Here is a 24,488-nt window from a genome sequence, read left to right as displayed (position 1 = left end):
CTTTTTCATATCTATTTGACCTTTTATTGTGTTGTTTTGGGGTTTTCCCTTAATTTTTTAAAATGCCCAGACTCATAAAAAAAATATGCGCATAATTGCCATTAAGACGAATTGCACTCTTTAAAGTCCCCCTCCCACATTCTAACCCCGCCCAGTTAACCCTCCCTCGTTGAAAAGGTAGGTTACCGTAGCTTGAAAGTTCAATAAATATCCTTAAAGCGTTTGGGTACTAGACAAACGCTGACGAAGTTTTTTCGGAGGCACGTCTAATACTATTGGCTTAGAAATAGTAATCTGGAGAAGTTCGTCCAATCAACAAACGCCTCAGCGGAGTCCTTGGAAAAATTATGGGATGTCACGTGCACGCCATGAATTGCTGCGCGATCGCGTGGAAATGAGCTTGTTCTCGATGGTGAACAATTTTTTTGACGTCTAATTTTCCCCGCAACGATGGAAATATTTTCTCACAAGTGACTTGGAATTTTTCACTTATAACCATGGATGCAGTGCGGCTGTTTAATAATGAGGTAAGGTCAATAGTTTCGGACGAAAAATTTGGAGAATCAGTGTAAAGCGAACTCCGGTTTTTGCTAAGCTCAAGATACGCGCCGGCGGCACTAGTCCAGTCAGGACAATTTTCATGGCAAATTCAAACGAGAGCTTCAGCATGTTCTGTGTTTTATTTTTTGTATAAGTATTGGACCTACATGTGCAGTGCATTTTGACAAATAATGTAAATGGTTATTGACAAATCATGTAAATAATTAATGCTAGCTGATAAAGAACACGATAAAGTGGAAAAGGGACACAGCGCCCTCTGTTGATTATGAAAAAGTAGGCCAAAGTTGTGGAATTTGTGAGCTTTTAAGATTTAAGTGACCGGCATTGTGAAAAGTTTTTATCATTCAGAGAAGTACTTTGAGAACTCAAAAGTCACTACTCCCTCACACTTCGTGTAGCTTTGAGTCAACACGGTTTACATGGTGTCGTAATGCTACAGGGTTTTGGAATCAGATTTTGGGGTGAAATGATTCGTTGGTGTAAGAAAGCAAATAGTTAAACAATTATACATGGTTTCACAGAAAAGATGGAACAACTGTCTCAATGTAGACAAAAGACAACACAGAGGGAAGAGAACTGGATTTACTGAAGAAGATACTTTTGGTTAATGTCTGAATTGCTCCAAAAACATCTGAATCAGACACAAAAAAATATTTGAGCGTGAAACTATAACTAGCCGGTTTTATGACAAAGTATTTCCTATATTCGAGAAAACTATTTTGTAAGAAATCCACAAAATATAAAGAGGGTTTGACCTTGCTGGTCCACTAGCCAAATTTTAGTCAAGACAGTCCCCCCCCCATGGCAGTGATCCTAGCGTACACAGACAGTTGTTGCCGTACTCGCTCTCAGTGTGTTCAAAATCGCATGAATATAAATTTGATGTGAGTTGGGGATTTTTCCCATCAGTTTGCAATCCTGGAGCTGGAAAATCTACCAAAAGAAATTGCTCTGATTGTGACAAAATTACGACCAAACTAAATGGCAATGGAAGGAAGTCGGGTCTGCAAATGCGACGTGCATGCACCAGCTGCACACAACGGACAAAGTAGCACCCACGTGAACTTCATAAATATGCAAGTCTTGTGACGTGAAGGGCTGTAGCTTTGCATTTGTTGGCGCTGTATCGAAATGAATATGCAATATACAATGTAGTCGTTTCGATTTATGATTTGTGGTTGGGATGAAAGTGCTGGGGTGGTTGTAGTTTCGTGATTGCTTGGTCTTGGCATGGTCGCAGCACATGTGGCAGCAGATGAAAAAGTCAAGTAAAATTTCCGTAAATTCATTGGGTGGTTTTTTATTTACAGGAATTCTGAAGCATGAACTCAATTTCCTTAAATTAAGAAATACAACACTGTACTTCATGTAAAATCTCCTTGTTATAAAAGTTTTTGCTGAGGAACGGATTTCTTTCGTGGTTACTGCTTATTTGTGAAAAAGTTTCTCGCACAATTGGGAATTGCTTGAAACCGATCTTGCATTTACCAGCAAGAAAAGTGTAGCCGTCACTCCAGTCGACCCCATGAGTTTAAAATTCAAAGCTTACATTTGGGAAAAAATTTTGTAGTATCTAAACACACACGATAGACTACTGGCCAGTTTCAATGAAATCTGACGTTTTCTAGATGTAATCCAACTGAACACTTTTCGAGATCCAAAACTGAAAGAAGATGGCTGTATCATATATATTTCGATACTTTAAGACGGTCATCTTGCCAGCCAGGCGCTACATGTATATGATTTTACTTATTCAGTGCACTGCCATACAGTGTACATGTACATACAATGTACTGTACGTGTATGCACATGTACAGTGTACACAATGTACATGCATACACGAAGCTGGAGCAACGGCTTTGCGTGTGCAGTGGTTCACTACACGTTGTCGGTCACCTTCGCAGTCTGCGGTCGCAGGCCCTGCCAAGATAAGGAGGTCTGGGGTCAGGCTTATTGTGCATTGGACCAGCAATGCACAGTAGAAACCGCAAAGCGTACATTGAACAGCGTGTCAGGTTCACTGATCGTGTTCATAGCATGTCGGCTAAAATTCTGACCTTTACCGTACTTGCCGAACAAATAGTAATAGTTTGAAATCAATTCTGGTTATATTTCCATGTAAAATACATGTAAAGGCTAGATGTAACAGGGACATAAAAATGTCACACTTTTGGACCCCTAGGCCGTTTTCTTATACTCAACTTCGTCTCCGTCTCAGGCTTCGTCCCCGAAACCAATCCCCAATTGTTGGCCTGAAGTGTTTAACTTAAATCGGGCTACTGTAATGTTTGGCTCTTTGGCATCTTGCTTGATGTTTTGTGACACTATCAGACTTACTATTGCACTTATAACCTCAAAGTCAGGAAGTAAAAAAAAAAGTTGAAGCCTGAGACGGAGACAAAGTTGAGTATTGGAAAACGGCCCTAGTTTCTAGACCTACCCTTATATGAGGCAAAACCATTTTGTTACGCCTAAAGACTGTTCATGGGCCTAAGGTGCTAGTTCATGAATGAGCTGGTAGAGCAGTAGATGGTGCAGGACATACAAGTAGATCACCAAGTTTTAGTGGGTGCATTTGTGAGCAGAATTACATGTAATTGATGGCCATGCAGGCTGCAAAATGCAACTTTTGTTCTTTTTGTGTAACTGCCAAAGATAGGTATGTTCTTTAACTTTGAAAAAAATCATATAGTTGAACGCTTGGTTTGGTTTAAGTGCATGTAATTTTTTTACTCAATTTTTTTGGGGGGGGAGGGGTTTCAATGAGCCCTCCAGTCCTCGGCCCCCAAAATGCAAGAAGCAGAGACTTAAAAAGGGAATTGTGTGAAATGTAGTACCCTCTATTTCTAAGGGCATTCAGAAACTTTTCACGGTCAGGGGTTTAGATTACTTTCTTCAAGCCATGAGTACAATACCCTCTTCCTTGCTTAGAGTACAGTACAGTACTCTTTTGCCCTCAGTACTGTTTAGTATTGTACTTCTCTTCACGAGAGGGAGAGTACTGTACTCCCTAAGAGGTGGAAGATCTGAGTACCAGTATTATGCAAGTTAGGTCCTTCTGCCTTAGTAAATACAACAATAGGCCTACCTGTTAGTTCTCTTGAAACACAGTTAAAAAACAGCGCTTAGTGATAACCATGAACTCATGACACCGTAGACAAAATCACATAAGTCTGTATCTGCCCGTGTACGGCAGCACGTGTGAGGCTACCGTGCGCTGACGCCATGTTCACTGGCCGCCGTGCCCGCACGCCCGGTGGTGGCCACGCGGAAAATCACGGTGTACTTCAGTGCTCCGCAGTCAAATGGGCTCACTCTCACTATCTAAACCTCAATCTATATATCTTTCTAAGGTGTTTCTGACCCAGATTTTCCAAAAATAATACCTAGTTTGTTGTAGATGTACCAGAAAGCCTCTGAAACACCACTTGGAAAAAACGCCTGTTTTTAGCAGATCAAAACTTGCAGAAAACTTTACATTTTTTTGCTGAACTTTCGATGAGAAGTTCAAGCAACTCAAACCCTATCCATTTGTGAAAAATCGACGGTCTTTCCTGTCGATTCGAGATTTTCTGAATAATTTATCATGGTTATGCACAGAGATGTGCACTTGTGTCAAGATGAGGAACTACATGTAGATATAACCAATACGCTCTGCTCAATCGACAGCTCTCCAGCCTGTACGAGAGCAAACCGCCCATCTCCAGGGCCAAGATGACCCAGGTCACCAAGATGGCCATCAAAGCCATCAAGTTCTACAAGCATGTTGTGCAGAGTGTGGAGAAGTTCATTCAGAAGGTAAGCGACCCTGAACTCGTCTTAACCCTCCTATGCTGAAGTCACTCTTTGGATCATTTGGTAAACACCTCAAAGAAGCACAGCTGTGTTGTGTTGTGCACTGCACCAACTGTCCCTCACAGGAATACCAGATTGCACTTTTGTGCTGCCCAACAACTGTGCTTCACTGTTTCATGTGCATTATTGTGCAGTAAGCCAAATGCAGTGAAGAGGACTGCACAAAAGACCCTGGGTCAATTTGTGCTGGCAGTCTACTGTGTACACCCCCCCAGGTAGTCCCTGGCATTTGTTTCTCAAGTTAAAGAAACCTTCGATAAATATCTTGATACAGCATAGTTTCAGTCGTTTTACAAAAAAATGTTTGCCTGACATTTCATTGCCCACTTCGGATACGACGTTTTGCATGCACCTCCGAGTGCTTGTGCATTAGAATGGTTCCAGGTGTGGGCAATTTATTAAAGTGCCATTTCCACAAGGGGACCAGTGCAACCGTACTAACTGATGCATGCGATTTTTAAGCGTTTACGCAAGGAAAACTGTATTTTCATTTCCCAATTCTGCTTCCAGTGAGGACTAGCCAAAAGGCGAAACATGAAAGGAGATAAAGATTCATTTGACAAAATGCAGGAATATCTGTGTTTTATATTTTTGACTGTATTATTTGCTGATACAGTAAGTATTGGCCTAAAACCCTTACACTGAAACATCTTGTGGGGTCGGCTGCCACACATTGGAATGGGCTGGAGCTTGGAATGGGCGGTTGTGTGTATCTGTGACTGAAAATTGTGGAATGACTGCTATACAATATGTGTGGACCCTGTTGTGTTTGTTAAAGCAACATTGTGGATAACCTTGAGAAGAACAAAGATTGGTGAACTTGTAGGTCAGATTTAGGGAATTTGTCATAGCATGTAGCATATCAGTTTCCATATCATAAGTTTATCCACTGACGTTTTTGTCGCCTGCCTGCTGTTGATTCAGGATGCCTTCCTCCCCCCCCCAAAAAAAAAATTGCTAAAGTGAACTTTAATCTGTCTGAGTTTTATCGGTTATCAATTTACAAAACTTTTGAAAAATTTTTTTTTAAGGCCTTAACTCCGTCTTACCCATGTTACACACAACTAACTGTTGCCCTTTGGTACATGTACCGTATTTTGACCGGACTGCTTGACTCACCCTGAATGTTTTGACAAGGCTACCAGTGTTTTTACTTTGGTTGACATCTGGCCCATGGTGGTATCGGTGTGAATGGAGAATTCTCAATTTTGGTAGTTAGGACATTTTGTCATGCTTACCACAGCTGCAAGAAGAAACATCTGGAACAGTAGAGTTGTGCATCGAGATTGGGTACCAGAAGTACCTGGTTGATAATGTCCAAAAATGGTAACCAATCATGGAACTGGAAAAAATTGCTCAGTCACTTTTCAGACAAAGAAAAAGACAGTTATCAGGTTTTCTAGACAGAAATTTTTGGAAATGGAATGTTAAAGACAGTGAAGTTCACTTTTGATGTCAAAGGTTTTTGATAGTAGACGGAGTTTGCAGTTTGGTCTTTGTCGTTTTTCTTTTCTTTTCTTTTTTTTAATATCGGGATATGAAGCTAACTTCTGTGGTTCCGGGGACTGGCTGTTATGTCAGTCTTGTGCCTGTGGATGCACACCACTATTGAAAAGTCATGCAGGAATGCCGTTTTTCCAGAATTTTTTTGTTTTCATTATTTCCTAAAACATAATCGGCATAAACCGTCTAATGTTGCTGGCAAATCCCACTGTTTTATGTGCAGTGGACCTGTAACTGACCTACATGTAGGTGCTCCAACCCGATCATATCATGAAGACAAATTCTGCGAAGAAATACCCTCTCGCTTTCAGGATTAAATGCAAATTTATGTATGATACAACCAAATTGTTTGTTTGTTGGTTTTGGGGGGAGGGGTTGGTGTCTTAACCCTAACCCCCCAAGGGTTGCTGGCCCTCACCTTCCCCATTCACACAAAGTTAAACACCAGTATGGGACTTTGTGCACAGAGGCTGTTGGACTTTGTTTTTCTGAGGTATGCCAAACCCGATGCGGTTTGTTTTTACATAGGCATTATTTGCAAGCGCTCATCCTCTTGAGCCAACGTGCATGAGCCTGTGCATGGTTCTTATGTGCCAGTTCACAGTCCTGGAAGAGCCGTGGAAAATTTTTTTTTAAAAAAGTCGTGAAAAGCACCAAAATTTTCATAGGATTTCTGAAATTTGAATTCATAATTTTGCATTGGAAATCTGATATTTTACATGCGTCCCTCACAATACAACAACTTCTACCATGAGTGAGGTATTTTTAACACATCACAGCTGTCAGTGATTGTTTTTGTCATATTTCTGTCTTGAATTCTTTGTAGTTTTTCCTCACCAGGAACGTCAAGTACATGGATCTCAGTCCATTGCTGTCTAGAGAGTCATACTACGGCGCAGACATGATGTTTTGCCGTATTAGTTTAACTTGGTTGGTCATATGTCTTGTCTGAAAGCAGTATACTTGTATCTTCAAAACCATTTTGTTTTGGTACATCTTGATGGAAGGTTTATGCTTCTTTCCCATAGTGTCGACCAGAGTACAAGGTGCCAGGCCTGTACGTTATCGACTCCATTGTCAGACAGTCTCGACATCAGGTAAGCCCAAGAATTACATCTTGAAGATAGTATTTTACAACCCCAGTCATCAGGCATCTTTTGAAGAGTCATTGTTGAGGTGACGTGGCAACTTACCCCTCACAGGCTAAAGCTTAATTGACTAAGGCTTAATTGAAGTTGCTTGATTGGGGCCAACAGTTTGTTAATTGAACAAATACTGTGGCATGAGTAACTGATGGCCCATTTTGCAAAACATGCAATCTGAATAACTTCAGATAAAAAATTCTGACTGTTTGGAGTCATAGAATGACCTTTTATGGATATTCAAGGAAATCTTATTTCCATTTCTGACCTGATATTTTTAATTCTGCGATATTTTTTCATGTCAGTTTGGACCCGAGAAAGATGTCTTTGCGCCACGCTTTGCCAAGAACATCGTCAACACCTTCCAGTTCCTCTTCAAGTGTCCCCCTGAGGGGCGGGCCAAGATTGTCCGTGTGCTCAACCTGTGGCAGAAGAACTCTGTCTTCAGTGCCGACATCATCCAACCCCTGCTGGACATGGCCAACCCAGAGAAAGCTGGTAAACCATTTCTGTCCACTGATAATTTAATCTGTATAGGAAAACCTGATAACTAAGCTCATAGATTTGCTAAGTGTTGAGGGTGTTTACCCGGCAAAGCAGGTGACCAAAGACAGGTTACCAGGGAAAGATTTAGTTGCATGTTGCTCATGATTTAAACTCTGGTATTTTTTGCTCAACACTTGTAATTTTCTTAGCAAGAGTTATTGTATTTGTGTATTAACTGAAGAGAGAGAACCCTACCAGCCATGATCCATCAGATAACTGATTTTGACTGTTGGGAATTCTGTACCTACAAAGGCAAGATTGAGGCACCTGTCGATATGTACGCCCTTTGATCTGCTCTGTATTCGCATTTATTTGCTGCGTTTCTCTCCGGTGGAGTTTCAATGAATATGCGCCACACTCGATACATACAGGCACAAGGTGCATGCACCAAAAACACGACTATGGAAAGGCACCCTAAACTTGCTGTAACTGTGTCATCCTGTGTCCCTTCAGTCAACCCGTTGACAGACTTTGACCGGTTGTAGTCCTTACTGCGCATGCAGCCTGACTGTCAGTGACTGGCCTGTGGATAAAACGGAGCAGGGGAAGAGGGGTGGATTTGCTCGTAGTCATTTCTTGCAGTAGATGGGTCAAAGCATTGGCGTTGTGTCTTGATGTTCCATGCAGCTGCCGTTGAGGCTACGGTAGCTACCCCTGCTGTGCCCAAGCACGACAAGCCGGACGTGAAGGCATGGCTGTCCCAAGCCACTGAGCCGAAAGGAGGGAAGGCCGAAGCGCCAGCCAAAGACGACACCCTGTCCACCGTCCAGCAGATCCTGCAACAAACCCAACAGCAACAGATCGTAAGCTGAAAACATAAAGTTCTGCTAACTATGCAAACAAGGCGTGGAGGTGCTAGGATTTTATACATGAGCTAAATAACTGTCGTGAAGTCCCTTCAATTGTCAGTTTATGTTCTTTTTGAACACCATACAGCGATTCACGGTAGTGGGCCACCAATAGTGTGCGACGCGTTGGCCAATCACAATGCACGAAATCTGTTGACCCTTTCCAAATGCCCATTGGGTTGACAGATTTCACGCATTGTGATTGGCCAACACGTTGTAAATTCTTGGTGGCGCACTATTGTGAATCATCCATATTGCCCAGATAATCAATAATAACGCTGCATTTTTAAGCCCCATTATAACTATCGGTCATGTATTATAATTATCCCCGCTCTTCAGGCTGATGTCATCTAATTATTCCTGAAACCATCTCAGCTCTCTGGGGAGTAAACTAGCCCGATGGCTGCCATGTCGGGTGCATGTGACCTAATACAATAACCATATCTCCCCAAACAGATACCCATTGACTCATGGGTGGAGAGAGGCACATAGGGGTAAAGTGGTCACAGTGTGTAACCACCTGCTAGGATTTGAATACTGGTTCCTGTTACCAGAAGCTACAAACCCTGACCACTATGCCACATCTTCCCATGTGGAAATTGGAATGATTTTTAAATGGCTTTCAAATCAAACTTCAAATTCAAATCAGATTTCCAACTTAGCCCTCCAATGAAATGTTTATTTGCTCCAGCAAAAGTCAAAATACTCTGTGGAGATGAATGTAACTTGACTGGCGTCACTGTTTCTCCTAAACAGCAACAACAGCAGCTGCAGCAGTTACAGCAGCTGCAGCAGCAGTTGGAGCAGCAGAAGCAGGCCACAGACATGTCGGCCAGCGGCGGCAACACAGGGCTGGTGCTGGACAGTCACCTGGTGGAGCAGATCCAGACGCTGACCGCCTACCTGTCCACGCTGACCGGCAAGGTGGCCGGAGGCAGCGGGGGCAGTTCCAGCAGCAGCAGCAGTAACAATGCCGCTGCTGGAGGCAGCAGCAGCGCCAGCAACAGCAAGCCAGTGGAGAGTAGTAAGCCGGCAGTGCCCACACCGGTCCCGGCACCCAGCACGGAGGCCAAGGCTCTAGGCTTCAATAAAGTGAGTTGTCTTGGTATCTTTTGGAATTCTCACAGCCAAAAGTGGTGTTACAAAGAGCACCAGGAAAACTAATTTTGGAATTGCTCGTTTCTTTAAACCTTCAATTCAAGCAAACACCAAAAAGAAAACAAGTTTTCCCTGAGAAACCCTTGTGAAAGGTAGATGTAGCCTAAAGGCATGGGTACTTTGGTAGTGTTCATAGTTTGGAAATTAGGAGGAACAAGACATTGTAGACCATAAGCATGTTAACACAAAGTGCTGCCAACAAGTTGTGTAAGTCCTCTTACAGTGACAAGATAGAAAGGCCGTGTCCGAAACGGGCTTCCAGAGCTACGGCTAGGTCTATTTTCTGCACGTCTCCATGCATTTCTAATGGAGTGAAGACCTAGACCTAGCTTTAGACAAGAGATTCGGATGCAGCCAAAGGTTCATTTCACAATTTCAAAAGCATTGTGCTGTGCACACGTATATTTACTAGATTCCATGCCAACTCGTCAGAGTTCAGTGACTCCCTTGTACAAAGTTGACCCATAGCAATAATAGCTGAAGTGTAAATGTGTAAAGCTGTAATACGGCAGTAAAAAATAGTAATGTTATTTTGCCTTTTTTGAAAGTTTGTTTTTCGCGAAATGTTTTGAATTGTTTTTCCAATTCAGGCTCTCCTTGATTTTGACTACGGCGACGAAGAGGAAGAGGAGACTAAAGAGACGCACCCAGTGGCCGTCCCACAGCCCAAGGCATCGGGCATGGAGCCCAACGTGCAGGCCGTGCAACGGCTGACCGAGGAGCTGAAGAACGCCCAGAGCCAGCAGGAGTTCCTCCGCCAACAGCTGCGGCAGCAGTCTGGGATGCCGGCCATGCCTCCTGGCTATGCCAAGATGATGCAGGTACAATAAAAGCCCCCCCCCCTCAAAAAAAAGAAAATCAAGCCATAGCTTCCTGGGTCATCCAAATTGTAAGATTTTGGAGGAAGGTAGGTCAGTAGCATTTACTTGACATGCACAGAAAATTTACCACTGGGTTCTACATGGAAGGATTTGGGAGGATTATAGAAGGTTCCATGAAAAATTCCTGGGGAGTTAGGGCTGTGTAGAGAGAGCGTGTTCCACAGAGTGGAGGTTTTGTTCCCATATTCCAAACACTTGATGGGCTTTGCAACCTGTGCCCAAATGGGATTGGCTATTCCTCAGTGACAGTGCACGTTTGGAGACGTGTTCTAGTGTTGAAATACCCAGTGAATACAAGATGAATTTAGAATTAATTGCAGTGGCTTGATTTGAATAGATGTGTGGTTTAAAAGTCTCACTTGGAATACTAGGTAACATTGTCCGCTCTGGTCAGAAGAGGGCATGGGAAGTGTTGATGTTTGAAGAGGAATGTAGACTACATTAATGTTGACAGTTCTCAAAACGAGGGTGCTAGGAGCTGAATGGTCACAGATAGAGCTACTAGGTAGAAAGCCTGCAGAAATGAACTTGTAAGAGAACAAATCAAAATGTCAACAGCGAAGACTAGGTGCACATTGAGGAAGTAAGAATTTACTTCTTTCTCAACTTGCATATGTATGTCCCTTCCACAGCCACCAGAGCCCGAGGCGCCACCAGAGCCGGCCGCCGATGTGCCGGCCGTCAAGCAGGACACAGCAGACGACGAGGAGATGCTGCAGATGCAGAAGCTGCAGCAGGAGGCCGCGGCCATTGAAGAGCAGCAGCAGCAGCGCCGGTCGGGCCGACGACACCACGAGAACGACGACCAGGAGGAAGGAGAGATCGTGTCGTCCCACAAACGGTCCCGGCACCGCGACAGAAGCAGGTAACAGAGCAACTGCCTAGCTTGTCCTTCTGGTCATTGGAAGGGGAAGAGGGTTGCAAGTTATATTCCTTTGAGGGTATTTCCTTTGGAAGGTTGGGCTGTTTTGCTCTACAGAAAAGATCATTTGGGGGCACAAATCAGATGCTGTTCCTGTGGATCTGCACATATGGATCGGTAAAAGTTCGTAACGAAAATTTTCCTGGAGTTAGTGTTTGAATTTGTGGTAATGAATAACAGAGTCTCTTGGGCCTGTTTAATGTGGAAGCTTTTTGCAGACAGTGGTGACGCGGAATTTTGACGGAAGGCTGAGCTCTTTTGCTGAGTGGTTATTTCTGACAGGTTTCCCGTCATACTTAACATTATGCTTGCTTCACCTATATTCTCGGCTAAGGATAAGTTGAGGTGTCAGTTCACAGAATGTCTTTATGGATTTAATTTGCTTGAAGCAGCCTTTTTTGGCCAGAAATAAGATCATGCAAGAGCCATCTATTTCTCTTTTTTGCGCAAGAAATCCAGATTAGGTGTATGCCCCAATTTATCTCGGTAAAGAAGTCAAAATTGTGTCTTGAAACTACATGTGCAATGTATTTCCGTACTTATCAAAAACAGTTTGCAGCTGTGGTTAAGCAGGAAAGTCTTTTAACTGAATTTCCTCCACCTTTTTTATTGCGTTTGTGTGTTGCACATGGAACTTGAACAGGCAAAGGTAGGTCTGTTGTAACTCTGACTATTCAATTACAAATATTCATGCATGCCACTATGACATGAGTTCTACGTTGTGACAGTAGAATCTGTTTTTGTGGTTTCTTTTTCCGCAAAATGGATTTTATTTATCAAAGTGAGTTTAAAATGCTAGACGGTAAGGAGGCCAGACAGAAAGACTTGCATCAAATGCATCTTAGGCTCAGAAAGCGTACATTGCGTACTTTAAGCATCCTGAGCATAATATGCATTTGACAAATGTGTTGTATGTGGCCTCCTTTTCCGTCTACCATTTAAAAATAGGTGCCTCCAAGCATTGACCACATTTCTCAATTGTTTTTTGTACGGTTAGTTTAATCTGTAGTGCTGCGTCTCCAGAAACCTCACAATGGTGGTGACGGGGATTCTTTCTTGCGTAGATATGACTTTTTTTCTTTTTTTTTTGACAAATTTCATCATGTCTGACTTACTGATACTTTTGTTTTGGAAGTTGTAGACTGTTAAGTACGTGTTTTAAGCATTTCAGTGCCCATTTATTTTGTAACTGTGACCTGTGTTTCATTTTAAGAGTGTCTTTGAAAATGGCTATAATTTTGGTGTTAGAGTTTGTGGAAAGTTGCATTTTGTGTTGGCAGTAAGTTTACAAGTCCAAATTTTTGGAGTTGTACTGATTCAGTGTTCTCATTCGCAGATCCCGATCTCGGTCACCCAAGAGGAGACGGTCGCGCTCCCGGTCCCGCTCACGGTCGGGCTCCCGGTCACGATCCCGTTCCAAGCGGAAGAAGCGGTCGCGCTCACGCAGCCGGTCACGGCGCTCCAAGAGGTCGCGTTCCCGGGACCGGCACGAGAGGAGGCGGGAGCGGGACGAGGAGGAGCGTAGGAAGGAGAAGGAGAAGCGGGAGATGGAGAGGGAGAGAGAGAAGAAGGGCCTGCCTCCGCTCAAAGAGAAGCATCTCAGCGGTAGGACATTCTTTCCATCCCAAAATTGAGCTGTGGTTGGTGGAAAAGCGTCACAGTTTTGTCCTTTAGTAAGGAAAATCTGTTGCATGCTCTTGTGATTTCTACTGCTCATCCTCAATTAGTCAAGCTTTTTGGGATAAAATTGTGCAGTGCTTCGGCTCAACCCTCTCAGGGACACACAGTTTCTGAAGGTATTATCCTTTCGATGCCTATCTCATCAAACATGCTTTGATGTGACATCATTTTTTATTCACCAAAGATGTCATAAAAGTCAGATGAAAATTCACCAAAGATGTCATAAAAGTCAGATGAAAATTCACCAAAGATGTCATAAAAGTCAGATGAAAATAGCTGAAATCATTTCATTCCCTTTTTTGTCAATATGTCTTCCTCCGCAGTTTGCACCAAGACACTCTGGGTTGGGCGGCTGCCTAAGCTTGGGGCAGAGACCGAACTGAGAGCTTATCTTGAAGACTTTGGACCCATTGCAAAAGTTGATGTAAGTTGCATGTAGTGAAAACATTCATTTCAGTTGGCCTGGTATACGGTGTTTTTTTTTCATGTTTTTAGGTTAAACAAAAATTGATAAATGTTGTTTCACAATGGTTGGTATTGAACTGTAGGACCCTGTTCAGTGTCCAAAAGTAAAAAAGTCCAATTTAAATTGTTGCCAAATAGTGCCAAACAATTTCCTGCAGTGTCCATTAGGGCTAGGGAACGTAATTGTTTATGTCAGATGTTAAACGGCCGCATAAGTGACGCAAAGCTACCATCCTGTATACTTTGGCAGCTGGTTCCTCCCAGAGGATGTGCTTACGTCTGCATGGAGAACAGACTGGATGCCTACAAGGCCCTGGAGAGGTTGCGGAGAGGCAAGATGTTTGGAAACTCTGCCAAGGTACACCACATTATTTATGTGGCCTTATTTGTTAACCACTTCCTGCCGGATTACCCGTTTTTGAGTACATAGGCTTTATACGCAGATCCGAGGAGCGAGAAACTAGGACAAAAGAGTTGGGCCTTATAACAAAAGACCGTGCTCAGCACAAAAGACTGAGCTGCTGGGCATTACCGACATTTTTTCGCTCTCAATGGTGGAGATAACCCAGCCTTGTTTTGAAACGGCATACCACGAATTGAGGCAGTTTGAGCAAGCGGATTACCACGGGGGACAAAAGCTCTCCACCACTGCAGCGATGAGCCACACAGCACCGCTGCTAGCTAATCCGGCCCCTATTGAAAAGAGGTCAGCAGTGCACTGTGCCGGTTTCAGGAACAAAAGAATCTTACATAACACTGCACAATCTTGGCTCTTTTCCCAAGGCTGCAGGCATGACTGAAGTATTCAAAAGTCAGTGAAGGTTGACTGTCAGCTTTAGAGCAGTGCCCAAAGAATCCTTCATGTGGGTATAAACGGCCATTAAATGAAATGATGAATTTTTGAAGAATTTTGAAAACGGAAAATCTTGAAAAGGACCCGGCATCTTGTCTTGCTCAAGGAAAATCCACCCGGCAGCAAGTGGTTAACTCTTATCTACAGTTCCAACCACCAAAGTTCTACAAAAGTCTCTTTGTTTAGGCTGCTATTTGTTCAATTTGTAGCTTGAAAAATGTGTAATGTATGATATCAATTACCTTGTCTTTCGATAAGAACCAAAATTGATCCAAAGACAAAAAGAAAAATGGGTCTTAAGTCACATTTTCCTTATTCACAAGTATATTAAGCAAAGAAACTCAACCACTTGCCTCCAGGATTTTCTATCCATAGCCTGGGTAACCGAAATTGGACAAAAGAGCTGGGCATTGTTAACAAAAGACTGTACTTAGAACAAAAGACCAAGCTGCCGGGACCTGCCATCATTTTTCAGTTGGCGTTGGCGGAGGTAATTTCGTCACTGTTTTGAAACAGTATACCACTGTTTCCCGCATTCAGTGCCAGTGGATTATCAGCGGAGACTTAAGTACTCTATCACTTTAGTGATGAGTGATACCGTACAGCTGCGCGCTAATCCAGCCTCATTTGAAAAGATGCCACTGGCATTCAGCAATGCACTAGGCCAGTTTTGGGAACAAAGGAAATTTCACAACACCAGGCTTTCTTTTAGGTGGCAGGCCTGGCTGAAATACTGGGCGTCAATGGAGGTTGCCTATCAGATTAGAGTACCACCAGACAGTCATTCGTGTGGGTGTAAACATCTAGTAAATGAAGTTACAAATTTCTGGAGAATTATGAAAATGCAAAATCTTGAAAATCCCCCGGGAACTCATCCTGCACATGCAAATTCCACGTAGCAGGAAGTGGTTAATATCATTGTGATTGAAAGCAGCACTACTCTGCTTTCTCAACTTTTGTTTTCATTGAACCCCAGAAGGGTTCGTTTAAACCTAGCAGAATCTTTTCAACTTCATCAGATGGTTGAATCACTTTGTGCTAACCTGACTAATGATATCTTATTTAGTCTTCAGTGAAGCCACTTTTTCTCCAAAGTTTTTGGTTTGAGTTGGCAGCCATACAAGGTTGACAATTTACTTTTCCCCTATACTCAGGGGAGACTGTTGAAGGCAACCTTAATCAACCTCCTATGCTTTTGGTGTTAAACTGATGTGATTGAGCACAGCCAAGCCACTGAACCATCCTGATCTCAGTCACAGTTAATGTTTTCTGCGCTCACTTCTTCATCCTCAGATTGCTTGGGCTCCCGGAAGGGGTGTGAAAGAGTACAAGCAATATAATGATTTCTGGGAAGTGGAGAAAGGCGTGACCTATATACCGTGGGACCATTTGCCTTCAGAAGTGGACCTGAATGAGTTATCCGAAGGAGCGGCCATTGATGAGGACACCCTTCCGCCTGGAATGAAGCTTGGTAAGCGTAGCTCATATTAAATTCCTGACATCTTTTTCTCTTTAATGAGAGAAATGTTCAATGTGTTGCGTAGAAGGGTAAAGAGCTCTTTTTTTTAACTTCAGGATTTTAGGTTTCTATGAGTGTTGCATTTTTTAACAATATGCTGAAGCCCATTTACATTTTAGACTTAGTATTTAGAGCGGGGGCAGTTTTTAGCAAAGCAAAACTATTTCTCTGTGTTTGAGCAACAAAGTTGATCGACATTTTTGTTTGTAAAAAACATGTTTAATCACTTGTCAAATTTTAAAGTAGTGTTTCACTCACATGGGCAGATCCATGTCTGACAGCTCGTTGAAGTATTCAATTTCTTTTTATTTCCAGAGTTGCCAGTTGAAGAAGTTGTTGAGGACACGCCAGCACCAGGAGTAACTCAGCCTTCCCAGATCATCGCAACTGCCGTGGAGAGCCAGCCTTCACCTGCCAGCATCATGATACCTGGCCTGAGTTTAGTGAGACCTAACATGGCACAGCCCTTAACCACCATAGACCACGCAGTACCAAACACCCTTCAGGCCATGCCTATTGGGGCCCGAATACCCGGCCCAGCTCCACCCACCTCCAGTCAGCCACAGGCTGTGGTTCCCCCCGCCAGGCCTGAGATGGTCCGTATGCCCGTGTTCCAGACTGGCATGTTCCCTCCTTTTGTGGGATACAGTCCACAGATGCCACCACCGCCAGGTTTCCGCTTCCCACCTGGTTTCCAAGCCCCACCTACCACAGCTAATACCCCTGTGAGTGCTGTCCCACCATCAGGTGTGCCTCCACCTTCACTATTTCCCAGAGGAGTTCCACCTCCTACTAGCCAACCAGGCCTACCAGGAGCCCCTGCTGTGAAAGCAGCTGCCACTGCTGACTCTAACAAACCAAGCACAAGTGACGACAAGCCTGACTTTAAAATCCCGGGACTTGGCGGAGATCCTGTGTCCATTAAAACACAGGAAAGCCCATCCCATCTGCAAGGCATGCCACTGATAGGGGTACCACGTCCAGGCTTCCCCATTTCTGGGGCTGCTCTGCAGCGTAACATGCAGCAACTAGGGGGCACCCCAACCAGCCTAATGGGAATTCACCCAGGAGCCCTGCCACCAGGATTCAGCCAAGACATAAGGCTAGGAGTGCAGCCACCCATACTGAGGCCACCTGGGCCTGTTACCGTTTCACAACCAGAGAATAGTAACTCTGATCCAGCCAAGCAGGCTAAGAATGATGAAGGCAGACCATCGACATCTGGGGCCAACGAGAAGGGTGATATGGGACCACCACAAGGTATTTTTGCAGTGCCAAAGCCGCCAACCTCACTTCCCAGTAAAATCAAAGATTATTTGGGACAGAGAGTCCCCTCTCCAGGAATGCCCATCATGCCCAGTAAGAAGGATGTTGACATGAGGGAAGAAAAAGTACCCTTGACTGGTGCCAATCACTTGGAAGGGGGCTCTGCTACCGGTAACCCTGATCAAGATAAGATGGGACATCGTCCTCCAATGTCCCAAGAGCATGTCCTCCCCGATGGCAGTCGATTCCCTCCTGGCATGCGTCTGATGAGACCAATCATAGGTATCCAGGGGCAGCCACTGATACAGAGAGCCGTCGCCCCAGGATTCCGGATGAGACTTCCAGGACCAGGACAGCAGTTTGCCATGCAGGGACAGGTGATCCGCATCCCAAACCAAGGGATGCAGCCAGGCGGTCCGCAGCTCCAGATGATGGGGATGAGACAGATCCATCCAGGAATGATCGGAGGGTCTGTCCGAGGCATGATCCCACCTCAGGGGATAGCTACCTCTGGAGGAATTCACAGGCCAGGAGGTGTGGCTCCACCTGGTGGAATGCCTCAACCAGGTGGAATGCCACCTCCTGGAGGAATGCTTCCCCAAGGCAGTATGCAGCCTCCTCAAGGGGGAATTCCTCCCCGTGGAGCCATGCCCCCACCAACCGGAGTGCCTCCAAACAGCAGACTACAAGCAGCCAGAGGCAACCAGGGGGGACAGCAGGAGGCAGAAACTCGTGAGCCGTTCCAGCCAGGCATGAGAGGCAGACCTCCTCAGATTGAAGGGGGTCGGGTAGACAGTGAGCGCAACCAGGATGCAGTACCCGAGAGGAGCGGAGCTGGACGCAGTCGATGGGGACCTCCTGTGCCTCCTGCCGCTGAGAGAGACCGGATGCTACCTGACCGAGGCAGACCTGCCCCAGAGCCCTTGATTGGGAAAGGAGACAAGGATTTTAGTGAGAGGGATGTTGACATGCGAGAGAGGAAATGGCCAGAAAGGGGATGGCATGATCGTGACGATCGGGAGAGAGGTGGGATTGGAATGCGTGACCAGGATTGGAGGATGCCACCTGGTGGACCAAGAGGGCCAGATTGGAGCCGAGACCGAGATGACCGAGGCTTTTTGCGGCCTGATGATAGAGATATACGACGGCCAGACTTTGGCAGGGAGTGGAAACGACCAGGAGACCGAGACATGGAGAGGGACCATTTCCGTCCAGACCTGGACCGCGGCCGGGAAGCAGAGAGGAACCTAAGAGAGCGGGAACCAGACAGAGGTGGTTTCCGGGATCGTGACCGGGACTTTGGACGAGGAAGGGATAGGGATCGTGAGAGAGATTTTGACCGAGACAGCTTTAGGAACCGTGACAGGGATAGGGATCGTGACTGGAGAGATCGTGACCGCGAGAGGGATAGAGATCGCCGGGATCGTCGTGATGACAAACCACGTGAAGGAACCAAAGAGCAGATGGCAGATGACAAAATTGTGCCGCAAAAGAGTCAACAACCTTTAGATTCAAATCCACAACAATCCCCGAAGCCCTTACTGAGCCCACCACCCAGTGCCCAAACATCAAGTGGAATTCTAAGAAAACCCTCAGAAACAGCTCCTCAAGAAGCCACTAGTAAGCAACAAACTCCTGAAGCTGGTGGGTCGGCACTCCCGGTTCCTGCACAGGCTGCACCCCCGGTTCCTGCTCAGGATGCACCCCCGGTTCCTGCTCAGGCTGCACCCCCAAGATCGCCTCAATTTCCAGGACTGCCCTCGGCCCCCAAGGAAGAGCCCACAGCAGCCGCTGCTGCACCAGAGTCCCACAAACTCAATCCCCTTGCTGAAGCCTTTGTGCCAAGCGGTGGTGAAGAGCCATCAAAGGCCAAATCCCCCAAGGGACTCTACGCAGATGTCCCAGACCCAGTACAATCGCAAACACAGTCACCTCAGCGTGCACAGGTTTCTGAATCAGAGCAGCAGAACAATGGCCCCATGGGCTCTGCCAATAACCAGGTGAATTTGGGTAATTCATTGAGTGAGGGCAAAGCAAAAGAAGTTCACTCCGCTGAGAATGCAAGTCAAGCTGCCACTGGACAGACTGACTCGGGAAGTGCAGTTAATGCCCAGGATAAAGAGAGTACGTGAGGTTCCCCTGGTGCTAGGATATGGCTGGACTGAACGTTTCCCCTGAAAATGCTCCAAAGGCCCACTAACGTTTGCCTTCAAAGAAGGGCTTGATCTTACATAAGTTAATGGGAAAGTGACCAGCAAACTGATGCCCAGACCTGTAGTAGGCTTTCATAGTTCCCTCTGTTTGAGGCATGCTTTGAGATCTGCTTGTGCACTCTTGTGAGCTGAAAAGCAGCCCCGACCAAATGGAGGGAAACTAGCTTCCCCTGACGCTGAATGATTCAACTTCAGTGTCTTTCCATCACATTTTTGACAAGATTTTCTTTTGAATTGATTTTTGCCCAGTTGTTAAAGCCTAATTATCTTATGCTGTGTGAGTATGTTACTGCCGAAAGAAGTTCAACAGTGCAAGATTTCACAAAATACTGCTTGGAGAATGTGCCTAATTCCTGTCTAGTTCTTCCTCGAAGGAGGGGTGCAAATTGCTAATCCTTTATCCATTATCGTCAGAGTTCCTGATGTCACCTCATCGCCTAGAAAAGTGCAATGTTAATGTGATGCCATGCCAAGTTACCACGGCGAGGTTGCATACTTGTGCCATGTGCAAGATTGATTTAACTACAGTTAATGCTGAATGTGTCAGCAGCAGAGTATTCTCAGCACTTTGAAATGGATTATGGATTAAATAGCATTTCCAGATTTAATACCACATGCTGAAAAATATACTGATGTCAGGTATAGATACCAAACGCATCCAGGAAAAGGGGGATACATGTAAATACCTGTTGAGAAGGCCAGCCTTGTGAGAGGAGTAAAAAAGCTGTCATCTAATCTACCATTTTTAATTTGAGAAGTTCACTTTAGTACTTATATATAAATTTCCGAATATTCCTTTTTTTCTATTTCCTGAAATAATGACTCAAGGCCGTGAGAAGTGGTAGTGAGGTTGAAGAATTCAGTTTTACAGATTCTTCCATGCTATCCTCGCATCTGCCAAATGAAGACAAACTTGGTTTCTAACTATTGGCTTCAGATACATACTGGAAATGACGAAAGGCGGGTAGTACTGGGAGTACGGGAATTGAAGAGAGCTCCGAGATTGAGCAACATTCGTTACTCTGTGAGACACCGAAAGTCGTTAAGGCCTAATGATGCTTCGATCTTGTGCATGGTGTATGCTTCCTCTTTGGCGTCTTAGACAAACAGCGGTATTATTGAGCGGTTTGATATCACTCTGTTGTATTGAATCAAGAACCCAAATTTGTTTTTAAAGGTGTAAAAATTATCCTTTTTAATTCAATTTTTAATAAGTTGACAAATTGCGTTTCTTACCATACTTGCTTGGGCAGTGTAAATGCGAAGAGGAAAAGGCCCTGTGTCTGGGATAATTGGTTGGTTGGGGTGGGGGTTTGCATTCTCGATTATGGCTTGTCAGTTATGTGTCATCTGTTGATTACTAAACTGTTCCAAAAATGGGTACCCCCCCTTTTTAAGTGTAAATGTATCTGCTCAAAATCTTGGCTGACATCATTCCTGTGTCTTTTAAATGCTCCCCCCCCTTTCGCAAGGCCATGCTTCAGTCCCCGATGTACCGGTAACCTGCCAAACTTACTGTTAAAAGTTCTGGGGCCAACCCAAATCTTTGAACTCATGGTTGCAGCTGCTTTCAGTACAGAGTGGAACTTGAATCCCAACCTGTAGTGCATCACAGACCCTGTGGTGATGAGTTGGTGTCTTTGGAAGACATTAAAATCTTCAGTGGCAAATTTTATACGATAAAAGAAAGTCCTTGGTGTGTTGGCTGTTGATGTACTTATGTAGATTGTTGTTCCAAGTAGTTGCAAAATGTGTTAACAATATGTGTGATAGCTACTTCAGTTTCTGTCCCTTAAAATCAATACAAAAATGAAAAGGCAATTACACTAAATTCGTATGCACTTGTGTATTCATCTTTCGCACATTGAGCAAATTCCGAGGATTTTTTTAATGTTATAGTTAGCGCACAGTGTTTTGAAGGCAAAACACTGATCAACAGTTTTGGGTCGACAGTCAACATTAACAGCAGATTTTCGAACATGCAGTGACGCGTCAAAGAGGGGAAATATTGTAGCGCAAACCTTGATGCGGCTTTTATTTTTGTTTTGATTTAAAACTGATCTGGCATTGCAGACATTTATCTTTTTTTGTTTGATTAGTGTACAAATGAGTTCCAACAAGTTGATTCTGTTCATTTTTGTTGTGATTGCGTATTGTTAAAAATGTTTTTGAGGAGTTGAAATTATTTAGCAATGGGAAAACTGTAAAAGAAGTTACGTTTGTATAAAAGTTGAACGGAAATACTTACGCTGTAAATACTAAGCTTAATAATTGTAGCTTTTTTGAATCAATTTGTTGAGCTCATTTCTATACAATTGTTATCACAATCTTGGTTAACCATTTACAGTAGTAAAGCTTAAAAGGTAAGGTTTGTGAATATTAACTCGGTCTCAAATTGAGACTCAGCGGATGAGCAAGTCGACCAACCAAGATTGGTCATCAAAACGTCCGTCAAGGCACCGCCACCAAACGGAAGGAAAGGACATTACAGCGCACGTCGCAAGTGATGGTTCAAGGACCTTCAAATGTGTTGGAACTTTCGGCAAGGCTGGCACGGGTCTCAAATCGAGAGCCCGTGTTTCACGGGAAGTATAAATGGATTGTGGCTTGTATGAAAGGGAGGGGATATGCATGCTGTGTTCACTGAACTGTGTATATATACATGTGTACATGTAATGAACGACTTGGTGAAGGACCGGTACATGTCCTTGAAGCTGGGAAGAATGACGCCAAAGCGGTAACGCCTCGAGCTTCAAAGTTATGCAGAAGATTTCGTGAATATGCATGTAACTGCAATGTATACGCGGTGAACCCCGTTGTATATAATCGCTAGTTTGTGTACATACGCGCACGTACTTGTAAATATTGTGCTATGTGGTGTGTTCTTCATTTGTTCCAAAATTGTCCAATACAATTATTGTGCAGCATCTTGAGAAAAAAACTAATATGATGCTACATTACATTACAAATGATGAAGAAATTCCATGCTCGGAGAAGCTTATCCATGTACTTTGTGAAAAAAGCAGCCGAGGCAAAGGAAATCTACCGCCCTAAACCAAGTCCATGATATTTCCAGAAAAATTAACGATCATAATATGTTAAAACTACAGAAACAAAAGTTAGCTTCATGGAATCACCTTTTTAATAGGGAGCGGCTCTTCAAACAACGTTTGAGTGACGCTCTTTAAGTGGTCGCCTTTGTAAGTTAGAAATTTACCTTTGCTGATTTGATGTGAAATTGAAGCCTTTTAAAAGTTGGAAAAGGAGGCTTCTGTGAAACAAGACTGTGCGTGTTGAACAAAGTTGAAATTTTATTAAAAGAAGTACAAATAGGTTCAGACAGCTCTGTTGCTGGTACCGAAACACATTACCCAATGAATTCAGAAGCAAAACTAGACATTTAATCATGCACAACTGCTGTTTCTTTCCATTGACGTATAGCCCTGCAGGTCATTGGTCAAGTAAAATGCTTACTGTGTATTGCGTTGTAGCTAGAACAATTGTTATTAATATCAAGAGTGGTGATGTAATACCCTTAAAGTTTCTATTTGTTAAGGTGAGTTTTCATTGCCGCAGACTGCGACTTTTTATTCTCTTTTGAGTGAATTATTTTTGTGATTGATCAGTTTTGTTTAAATCCTAGTTTTTTCCCGAAGGTTTTTTGTTCGCTGCGTTTGTTTCCGTATAACGAATGTAAAAGGCAACGTTGGGGTGCAGTTGAGGCATCGCCTGCGAGGCGGGTGGTCCCAGGTTCGAGACCCGTCCTGGGCAGAGATGGCCAGTGACGGGGAAACCGCTGCGCATCAGAGTTCCATGGTGGCTGTCTAGGGAACAAGATAAATAAAATGGGTGCTTTTTCAGGTAAGCGTGCAAGCAAAAAAAAGCCTCTGCTTTACCACGGTGGAGCCGAACCCACTACATTCAGTGCGAGCGCTAGAATGGCCTATTTCGCCAATACGGTCATCTTAGGAGATTTAATAAGATACGTTTAAACCTTCCGTCCAGATCAACGCAAACTGAATTTCATCGCTCATGCGCCCTTCTGATATCAGCTGCTCGGCACAGAGGGGGCCCAGTGCCCCCCTAAAAAACGGACGAATTTATATTGAACAAGGCTAACAAAAGCCTAACCTAAAAAACACAACTGAAACCTAGTGCCCGTTATAAGGTGTTGGTGCCCCCCCATTAGTATGGATGAGGAAATATTAGCCTAAGTTGGCGCACATGCCATTTCTCTCTTCAGCACCTCAAAATTAGTAACATCTGCAAGTCCATGCATATACTTAGTCTTGTGATGCCACTGTTTTGTTTTTTATAAAAGAGAAACGCTCCCCTTAATTATGATGTTTTAAGAAAAAAATCTTTTCATTCGAGAGATGTTTTCTTTTGCTCGGATCAATTGAAGCACTGTTCTTAAACCAAAGGTCGCATGTCGTCTTATACTGCTTTTAGTAAGGTTCGGGGGTATTTTCCCCTGAAAATTGAATTTTGGCTTTTCATTGTAAACCTTTCCCGGTGTTTTGTAAGAAATATTTTGATGTCGAGTACAAAACTCAAGAGAAAACTATGTTCAAATATTATGACCTCCAACTGTTCTGGAGAGAAAAAATAGTCTTGTGCGCCATTAAGTCTTTTTTTTTAATAGTTTTTTAGCAAAATACCTAGGACTTTTTTTTTCTATATCTCAAACTTGGTTAACTTCATAACGGTGCAACGAAGCTGTAATTAAGGTGTTTGATTTCAAATTCAGATGGAAATGTTCTGAAATATAAAAAAAACTACTTTGGTATAATTTTTCAATCCATCCAAAGATGCGGGTTTTTTGTTTTTGGGGTTTTTTTTGAGAAAAACAAAAGGCTAACCTCGAATAAAAACGGTGAAATGGAAAATCTTCCTATTTTCTTAGATCTTCGAATTTTTACGCTTTATTCAGAAATTTGTGCTGAGAAACATGTCCCAAAACAGTTAATATCTCATCAGAATTGTGGAGTTAGGACTGGGATATTAAAATGACTGACAACGATACGTGACTCTCTGCTCCCCATTTATTAATTGATAGAAAATAAATTACGTGCG

General features: G+C 43.8%; 1 protein-coding gene across 1 annotated transcript; it reads left to right on the top strand.

Annotated features, from left to right (window-relative positions):
• Nucleotides 1-361: 361 nt before the first annotated feature.
• Nucleotides 362-22,952, top strand: LOC110981475 (uncharacterized). The gene is made up of 13 exons (XM_022239071.2): nucleotides 362-527; nucleotides 4,231-4,359; nucleotides 6,948-7,016; nucleotides 7,367-7,559; nucleotides 8,235-8,410; nucleotides 9,212-9,547; nucleotides 10,204-10,434; nucleotides 11,127-11,359; nucleotides 12,753-13,021; nucleotides 13,420-13,520; nucleotides 13,812-13,919; nucleotides 15,708-15,885; nucleotides 16,249-22,952. The coding sequence occupies exons 1-13, from the start codon at nucleotides 498-500 to the stop codon at nucleotides 19,329-19,331; spliced, it is 5,136 nt and encodes a 1,711-aa protein (XP_022094763.2). The 5' UTR covers nucleotides 362-497; the 3' UTR covers nucleotides 19,332-22,952.
• Nucleotides 22,953-24,488: the final 1,536 nt, after the last annotated feature.

This window comes from Acanthaster planci, linkage group LG15 (genome assembly GCF_054643075.1).
Source record: "Acanthaster planci isolate LZ-2023a linkage group LG15, COTS_SCS, whole genome shotgun sequence".
Taxonomy (NCBI): Eukaryota; Metazoa; Echinodermata; class Asteroidea; order Valvatida; family Acanthasteridae; genus Acanthaster; species Acanthaster planci.
The sequence above is the reverse complement of the archived record's forward strand: the minus strand, read 5'-3'. Positions and strand labels throughout refer to the sequence as shown.

Excerpts from the sequence above, each read along its gene's own strand:
- LOC110981475 (XM_022239071.2), top strand. The coding sequence starts at position 498 with ATGGATGCAGTGCGGCTGTTTAATAATGAG. Across the intron at positions 11,360-12,752 it reads CGGCACCGCGACAGAAGCAG|ATCCCGATCTCGGTCACCCA; the intron begins GTAACAGAGCAA and ends TCTCATTCGCAG. Across the intron at positions 13,521-13,811 it reads GACCCATTGCAAAAGTTGAT|CTGGTTCCTCCCAGAGGATG; the intron begins GTAAGTTGCATG and ends ATACTTTGGCAG.